Source organism: Schistocerca gregaria, chromosome 3 (genome assembly GCF_023897955.1).
Source record: "Schistocerca gregaria isolate iqSchGreg1 chromosome 3, iqSchGreg1.2, whole genome shotgun sequence".
Classification (NCBI taxonomy): Eukaryota; Metazoa; Arthropoda; class Insecta; order Orthoptera; family Acrididae; genus Schistocerca; species Schistocerca gregaria.
In genome coordinates, this window is record NC_064922.1 from 614117095 (window position 1) to 614126582 (window position 9488).

The window sequence follows — 9488 nt, forward strand, 5'->3', positions numbered from 1 at the left end:
TGGGGTACCCTCACATAGTTGAGAGATGAAGACTATATTAAATGGTTCAAATGGCTCTGAGCACTATGGGATTTAACATCTATGGTCATCAGTCCCTAGAAATTGGAACTACTTAAACCTAACTAACCTAAGAACATCACACAACACCCAGTAATCGACTATATTAAAGGCAGACTGAAAATTTCATTGGTACAACCGGAATTCTAATAATATTAATAATAATAATAATAATAATAATAGAAATAATAATATAATAATAATAATAATGACCGAGACTCCAAAGGAGGACGTAAACAATCTTCTCGGTGATTTCAACGCACAAATTGGGAAAGAGGGGGAATATTAAAAAAAAAAAAAAAACAGTCGGCATTTACTCTGCACACAAATTCACGAACAAGAATGGTATCAGGCTCATCGAGTTGTGCCAACAAAACAATCTAAACATCATGTCAACATCACTTCGAAAGAACCCTAAGAAGCAAAAACCGTAGCTATCCCCGATCCTTCAGCTAGGTGAATTTCAAATAGACCATGTTGCGATCTCCTATGGTTTCCACAAAGAAATACACGACGTTCAAGTCCGCAGAGGGGCAAATGTAGAGTCTGACCAATATCTTACCAGAGATAAAACTAAATTCACGCCAAAAAGGAAATGCCGAAAGAAAACACCACTAATTCCCAAATTTGATTTGAAAAAATCCAAAAATCAAAAACTACAGAAGTATGGGAAAAACAACCTACAAACAGCTGAAGAGATTTCCAAACGAAAATTATACAGAAAGTAACAGAACTGATCTATGCAGAAGGCAAGAAAAATGACCCCATTAAAGAAAAAATCCAATCACTCATGGTGGAATTGAAATTGTGATAATGCAATGGAAGAGACAATGAGCTTTCTTAAGCTATAATTGCGACAAATCAGAAACCACACAAGAAACATTTTTCGGATTTAGAAAACAAACATCTAAAATACTTAGACAAAACCGAAAGAAAACATCTTAATGAACCATTAAACTCAATTGAAGAAGACTTTAGGAACCACACAACACAAGAGTTTCACAAAACGTTTGCAAATCAAATCAAAGGATACACTTCACGAAACCTCTAACCCAGGAAACAAAATGGAAAATTGGCACTAACACTACCGCCAACCCAAGAAGAAGTTTGTAGTCACATTAAAAGGCTCAAAAATAATAAGAAATCGGGAGAAGATGGAATTGTAGCTGAACTACTGAAGAACTTTGACCGAAATTCCTTAAAAGAGATCACTCAAATCATCCACGAAACTTAGCAGACACAAAAAATTCCGGACGATTGGAAATGTGCACTAATTCATCAATTGCACAAAAAGGGAGAGAGATCAGATGTACACAACTACAGAGGCATTTCACTTGCGGCATTCACTTACAAAACTTTATCCGCATGTCTTCTAAAGAGAGCGCAAGAACAGCTAGAACATACAATTTCAGATTACCGAGCAGGCTTTCGTCCTAATAGATCGTGCCCGGAACAGACCTTTAACCTTAAAACTATTTTAAAATTGAAGCAATCAGGTCGAAACCAAAAAAACACACGTTTCTGTAGACAGACAATCTCTATGCAATATTCTAGAAGAACGCGGACTAGACACCAAAACTCGAAAACTGATCAAACACCGTGAGAAACTAAACCAAAAATTAAATTCTTAGATGGAATTTCGGAACCATTCTTAGTTAAAACAGGAACAAGACAAGGAGATGTATTATCAAACATAGATTTAGACAAAGTAAGGAAAGAACGGGAAATCAAACTAAGAAAACAAAACTTTTGGAAGCCAGTCGAACTAGGAAGAGGTAAGGAAAATTGAGCGTTCCATACTTAGTGTTTGCAGATGACTTGGCGATTGTAACAGCAGTAAAACAAATCGAGCCCCTCGAAAAATGTGCAGAGAAGGCTGGCCTGCAAATCTCCTTTAAGAAGACTAAATTCATATGTTCCAAGTTAGATATTCCGAAACTTAAAACAAATTATCAAGAAATCAAGAGAGTCAAGCACTTGAAGTACCTCGGTGAAATGATTGAAGCAACAGGACTTGAGAAAATAGCACAAAAAACATATTGCAGAAAATGAAGAAAATGTCTGGACTTGTTTCATATTTGTATAACAAAAAATGCCTGTCAAAAGACACCAGTATCAGACACTACAACACAGAAAACAAACCGACAGTGACATATGCAAGTGAAACACTCTCATTAAATCGAAAATTAGTTTTACAAGAAATTAAGAAAGTAGAGAGAAAGATTGTTAGAAAAATTCTGGAACCACGATACACACTAGATAGATAAAGTGCAAACCATCGAGACAGCAGAAAAAGTATCAAATACCGAAACTGACATAAGAAACAGACAAATGAAGTTCTAAGGACACCTAGACAGATTACCAGGAAACAGACTAACTAAACGTCTATTGGATTACGTGACATCCCTTACAGCATAAATACCATGGGTAAGTGACGTTAAGAACGATTTGACAAAAGTAAAAACACATCAGACAGAGATACATTCAGAAGCAAAACTGATAAGTGGAAGTTTGTTCCAGAGATGGAACCAAAACCGTACCGACCAAAGTGAATCAAAGAAAGAAAGAAGGCCTTCGGGGAGAAAATGAAGAAATATTGGGAAAATAAAAAGAACCCGAAGAAAGATTGAAATCATCTGCTTATCGTTCTACAAAGGGGACACCAGCTAATAATAATAATAATAAAATAATAATAATAATAATAATAATAGTAATAACAATAAAGAAGATATGGCCTCTGAAGCCAACTTTTAATGTAATGGAACATTTTGTTAGTGGTGCTGACGTAAGCTGTTTTGTCACTGTCGCTGCCTGGGAATGCGTATCCAAATATCCACAATTTGCATTCGAATCCACGAGATACTCGACGTCGTGCAGAAGCGATTCGGTGTTGATGTGTGGGCCGGCATTCTCGGTTATAGGTTGACTGGACCATACATTTTTCCACTCCGCCGCAACGGACGGAGATATCGCATCTTCGTGGAAAAAGTGTTGCCAGGAGTGCTGGAGGATGTATCATTGTTAGTTAAAGGATGAGGCGCAAGCCAATTCCAGCATTGTTCTGAGTAGTCATCTGAGCGTCACTTTTGGGAATCAATGGACCAGCGAAGTGTAGACCTATGGCCTGTCCATCCAGGTCACCTAACATCACAGTGCGACTGCTACGGTCGCAGGTTCGAATCCTGCCTCGGGCATGGATGTGTGCGATGTCCTTAGGTTAGTTAGGTTTAAGTAGTTCTAAGTTCTAGGGGACTAATGACCACAGCAGTTGAGTCCCATAGTGCTCAGAGCCATTTGAACCATCTGAACCTAACATCACATGTCTGGATTTCTTCCTCTAATAGCATATGAGGCAGCTGGTGCATGAAACCGTTGTGGAAACAGAAGAATACTTCGTCGTAGAATTGTTGTCGCCGCTGGTAACTGTACTGAATACTTCCCAGCCGTTAGATCTTAGCACGTTGTTGTTATCGTAGAGAAATCGTTGCTTGCGAAAGAAGCGTGGCGTACCACAAAGGGCTCCTATAGAACCATTGCTAAATAACAACGAAAGCTCCTTGAGTCGTTCACGAATGATGTTGTGTATAGTGGAGATGCAACGTACGAAATATGTAGCAAAACGGAGGAAGAGCTGCTCAAGATCGACGCTTTATACAGGGATTGGCCATCGACGTAAATAATTTTAAGTGATTGCGTATAAATAGGCGGAAAGGCCCTATATTGTTCAGTTATACAACTGTGGACGACTCACTGAAAACAGCATCAGTGTTAAAGTATCAAGGAGTAGCCGTCCAAGGTGACGTTAAAAAATCTGGAGATTTGTGTCCAGAGCGATATAAGACGTAATACTGAGATACACTGGTAGAAGCCTAAGCAAATGGAAGCTTAGAAAACAAGCCGTCAACCGATTCTTGAGAATTTCTCCTTCGTCTGGACTTAGCACGTAGAGAAGATCCAAGGAACAGCGGCGCCTTTCGTGAGGGGTTCTTCCAGAGATGTTCACCCAACCGCAGTGGCAGACGCTATAAGAGAAGCACTGTGAATGGTGGAGAGGTTTCGATTGTTATTGCGATCTAGCAGCAGTAAAACTCACAAGATCCTGTGAAAACACGACGGTAGTTAACAATCACACGTATAACACTAGGAGGAGCCACGACGTAACACAACCCATCACTCAGTCTTAGTGTGGCACAGAAATGAGTCAGTTTGTATGTTGTGGTCTTCAGTCTAAAGACCTGTATTCATCTCTTGGTCTCTCTGTACTTCTTTTACCCCGCACACTGTCCTCCAATACTAAACTGGTGATCCCTTCATGTCTCAAAATGTGTTCTATCAACCGACCCCTTCTTTTGGTCAAGTTGTGCCACAAATTTCTTGTCTCCCCAATTCTATTCAGTACCTCCACATTAGTTACGTGAGCGACCAATCTAATCTAGTCTCTTGTGGCAGCATATTTCGAAAACTTCTATTCTCTTTTTGTCTAAACTGTTTATCGTCCATGTTTCACATCCATACAGGCCTCTATTCCAGACAAATGCCTTCAGAAAAGACTTCCTAACACTTGAATGTATATCCGCTATAGCTATTCAATCTTAATAATACTTGACCATCACCCTAGCGAAGTGGATAATTTAATAATACAACTAAATTCAAACTCAGCCTCCTTCTACTTAGTATAAAATTTTCAGAAGGTATAATTCTATAATATGTATGTATGTGTGTGTGTGTGTGTGTGTGTATGTGTGTGTGAATGAGTGTGAGAGAGAGAGAAGGGGGCGGTATACAGTACGTTAAATTAAACATAAATAATCTCTTATAAAACAATAAAGATAGCTTAATATTAATGTAAAAGATAATCATGTGATTACTGTGTCCTCCTGAAATCCTGAGTGTGGTGACTATAAATCCAACGTATATTCAGAAAAGCTGTACTGGTGCATATTTGTACACATTATATCATAAATCAACTAAGAAAAATGTGATGAGGTTGGAACGGAAGGGGAGCAATGGTAAGCTGACCAGACGTCACGGTTTACATAAATATAGTCCCATGAGAAAATCAATAGGGATATATAACTGTTCCGATTTTTAATCGAGAAACAAAACGCGTGAAATAATATTTTCCACTATAATTATTTGTGCAAAACAAATTTCCTAGAAGAAGAACGTTATATAAACATAAATTTTCACAGTATACAAGCCTACCGCATTTGGTTTAACCAGTCTTAATCCTAAAAAAAAGAGTAGGCGATATGTTGAAAAGAAATGCAGATGTTACCTAACTTTCTGACCTTTCACTTTGTGACCTTCGAGACAAGTAAAGCGAAACCAAAGGAGGTATGAGGGTGCATCACGTAATCCATCTCTCCTAACGGGACTACAACCATAAGGAAGCTAAATTTGTGAAGAATGTGCGCGATGCAGCGTGTATTAGCAATACGTACTGAATATTGTTTGGCATGTATTGCGCGCTTGCCCGGACAGTCTGCAGTCAAACGAAATCTTAAATTTAGTAAGAAATATGTAATTTTTATCTGATTACTGACATTACATAGCTTTTAGGATTAATGAATTGTACCTAAGTACCCAGTAAGTTACTAAACATCGCAGAAAATATGCCCAAACGAATACAATAAAAACTGTATAACAGTCTTTTTTATTTCTGAAGAAAAAGAATTATTTATGTGTAGTGTACGAGGGTAATCCCAAAAGTAAGGTCTCCTATTTTTTTATAAGTACATAGACCTGTTTATTTCTACAGTGGTTTACGTCAGTTTACAGCTTGGACATGTAGCTATTTTTCGACATAATCACCGTTTCTGTCGATGCATTTTTGTAGACGCTGTGGCAGTTTTTATATGCCCATCTCATACCAGCTCCCCGCCAAGCTGTTCAAAAAGTGATGAACCACTTCTTTCACCTCGTCGTCGGAGCTGAGTCGTTGAGACCACAATTAACGCTGACAGGTACTGTGAGACTCTGAAAAACTCAAACGGGCAATTCAGAACCGGAGAAGAGGAATGTCGAGCAAGGGCGTGCGCATTCTCGATGACAACGCTCGCACACATATCGCTCGGCAAACCGTTGTTCTGCAACAGTTTCGGTGGAACGTAATCACCCACTCACCCTATAGTCCTGACTTGCTGCCCAGTGACTATTACCTGTCCCCTAGGTTAAAGAACATTTGGCCGGAAAGCGATTCAGCTCCGACGACGAGGTGAAAGAAGAGGTTCATAACTTTCTGAACAGCATGGCGGCGAGCTGGTATGACATGGGCATACAAAATCTTCCACAGCGTCTATAAAAATGCACCGACAGAAATGGTGATTACGTCGAAAAATAGCTAAATTTTCAATCTGTAAACTGATGTAAACCATTGTAGAAATAAACAGCTTTATGCACTTATAAAAAAATAGGAGACCTTACTTTTGGGATTACCCTCGTACGTACGTTTTCCTTTCCAATTCACAAAATGAAGATACATTCTTGCTGTGGATTTTTCACATACTGCATTGTCATATGCCTATTATCGATCTCAAAATATCATGTTAACTGACGAGAATGAAGTTAAGTATAAACACAAGTGTCCCAGTTTTTTCTCCTTTAAATCTGGTCAGCCTAGGCTGACTCAATCAAATGGCTCTGAGCACTATGGGACTTAACATCTGAGGTCACCAGTCCCCTAGAACTTAGAACTACTTAAACCTAACTAACCTAAGGACATCACACACATCCATGCCCGAGGCAGGATTCGAACCTGCGACCGTAGCGGTCGCGCGGTTCCAGATTGAAGCGCCTACAACCGCTCGGCTAGCTGATTCAATCAAATAAATGTTGTCTTATTTTCATTGTTAAATGACTCTTTCCACATCGCAGCGAGACATAGCAATTATGATCCAAACCAGGATTTCTGAGCCACTAGAAACATCTAAACTATTAAACTACTTTTAAGGAGCACAATAATGTAGATTTAGCATCACAGGCCAGTGCTGTCACTAACCTCACACACCGGTCTCGGTAATTCTAAGAATTTTGTTTTTTTCAGTACGGCTGACAATTCTTGTTATACTCGCATATACTACTCTCACTACAACGCCTGCTGTACACTTAAAAATCATGGGTATGTTTTTACTAATGCAAAGTTCATTTTCCTCCTTTATTACCGTCACCTTGCCCGATTATGGTTTACAAACTGGCTCGCTCACGATGAAGTTTTGACTACATATTGTTCTAGTTTTGTAGGCCCATAATACAAATGCATGTCATTGCATAACTACAGCTAATGCTGGTGTTTTTTTCAATGCATGTTCACCGCTTTTTGCTATTTGAACAATCTGCAAATGGTTGTAAAAAACAACCAAAAATACTCATTTAATTGTGTACTAAGATTTGCTGTATAGACATTAAAATTTTTTACATTATTTTTTTATTTAAAATATAAATTATCTTATTGAATCAGGTCCTCTCGATTCGCAATATCATCGGGTCAATTGCATTTTCATTACAAGGCAACGCTACCAATGGACAATTGGTGCTCTCTGTTACGTACGCCAGACGATAATTGTTCTGCATGAGGAGCAAAAATTTCAAGGAATTCATTTCGTATAATGTGAATGATTATAGAAAATAAAGCGTAATATTTTTAATAGAGGTTCAGACCGTATTCCTTCTTTCTTTTCTCCTTTTCGTATTATATCAGGCTTAAATCGAGCAGGTAGTGGGATTGAGGGAGTCCCAATTGGGAATGTCTGAGAGGTAACTTCCATTTTCGGCATTTGCCTTACAACCATAGAAAACTTCCAACAAATTTCGTCCGAATTGCGAGTTGGGAAAATCTTAATTTAATTGTGGAGCAATAGGTTCCTGATAAAAATGTGAAAGCTTAGCGTACGCGAAAAGTGTATTTGTTTACGTGTATACGTACACAGTAATGTCGATGTCTTTCTTGGCATGTTAGTCGCTGCCATCTCAGATGGATCGACGGAGTGTTATATCAACTAGATTCCCTTGAATAAAAAGAAATAAAAGCGGCAAAACGGTGGGAGATCAAGAGGCTTTAATATCCAAACAAAGTAAATACTGTAGCTGTATACAATGCTAACTGTAAGATGCTTGAAATCGAGCAAATAGCGAAGATAAGTCTTCAAAACAATGTTTAGATTTGCTTGCTTCACAACTTCTCTCGGAGAAGCTTAATCTCGTTGGCGGCTGATTGTCCTATATCAGATAATACTAACGAGGAAATCCTAGTTTACGTACAAACAAGGATTATGACAGCAGGCAGAGAAATTTTATGTAGAAACAAGCGTTTAGAAAAACTGGATTAAAAGGCAGTAAGTCAACAATCGGCAGTGCGGAGCGCTCTTCAACGGAACACATTGCAAGGCATAAATGTCTTTCGTGAAGCAACCGCGGTGAATTAAAACGATAAATTCGAGCAGTAGAAAGGTAATCATTATGTGACGTTATTCTCAGATGTGCTGTCGCAAAGTTACGGTACCTGTAACAGCTGCGCTAATTTGTGGAAAATATGCGTACATGACCGGTATCCTCTTGGAAAACTGGCAGCAAGAATGAAAACAAATTCGTGCCTCTACAATAATAAGAAAAACCCTCGATGGCACAACTAATTGCTTAAGCATGTTTCCATAGCAACCGTGTCACATGGTGCCGCAGTATTACATAAGCCAGGGGGTCAGCACATCGTAAATCTAATAAGACTACAGATCCGAAGACTGCAGGACGCCACCTGTTGCGCACAAGCAGGTACTCACTGAGCATGCGTGGGAGCCCACGTCGTCCTCCTTGTCTGCTTTGGCACCGTTCTGCATGTCGCCCACTTTTGCACGACTGCCGCCGCTTCGCGCCGAGCCTCGGACTGAACTGCGAGATGGGCGCCATATTGACCGGGCGCCACAGTGCTGCCAGCTGGCGGACGTTACGCCAACGATGCAGATCACCAGAGAACGTTGCTGGTCCACGACGTCGTTTCAGGTGTCCCAAAAGACGCAACGCAAAATAATGCAGCCTTTGTACAGCTGCAGGAAAGGATACAGATTATGAAAATAACGAATTCGCAGGCGAAACTGTGTTTCTGTGCCTTCCACAAGATTAGTAACATAACGTGTGCTGAGTTAATTGGATCACATTTGATATTACGGTAAGGTGACAATTTAGGAAAATCCATCGGATGAAGCATTCATGGACGGAAGGTGTCCGTGTTTGTTTAATATGATCGGCTTTAAAAATCACATACATTTCCTGTTAAACTGAATGACAAGGGATTTCTAATCTGGCGTCGGTACGGAGATGGCCTACATAGCTGACACTTTCGATAGCATTTCTGGAACTTATGAAGAACATTACAGAATCACTAGTTGTACTTCCGTGAATACGAAAGAAAAGACAATACTTGGCAATATACTCCGAAA

General features: G+C 39.4%; 1 protein-coding gene across 1 annotated transcript in view; it reads right to left on the reverse strand.

Annotated features, from left to right (window-relative positions):
* The window catches only part of LOC126354390 (proton-coupled folate transporter), a 202344-nt gene extending 193375 nt beyond the window's left edge, over positions 1-8969 (reverse strand). Inside the window, exon 1 of the mRNA XM_050003993.1 lies at positions 8832-8969. Coding sequence (XP_049859950.1) covers positions 8832-8888 — 57 coding nt within the window. The 5' untranslated portion in view covers positions 8889-8969. The remainder of the gene's footprint in view (positions 1-8831) is intronic.
* Between the last annotated feature and the right edge of the window lie 519 nt (positions 8970-9488).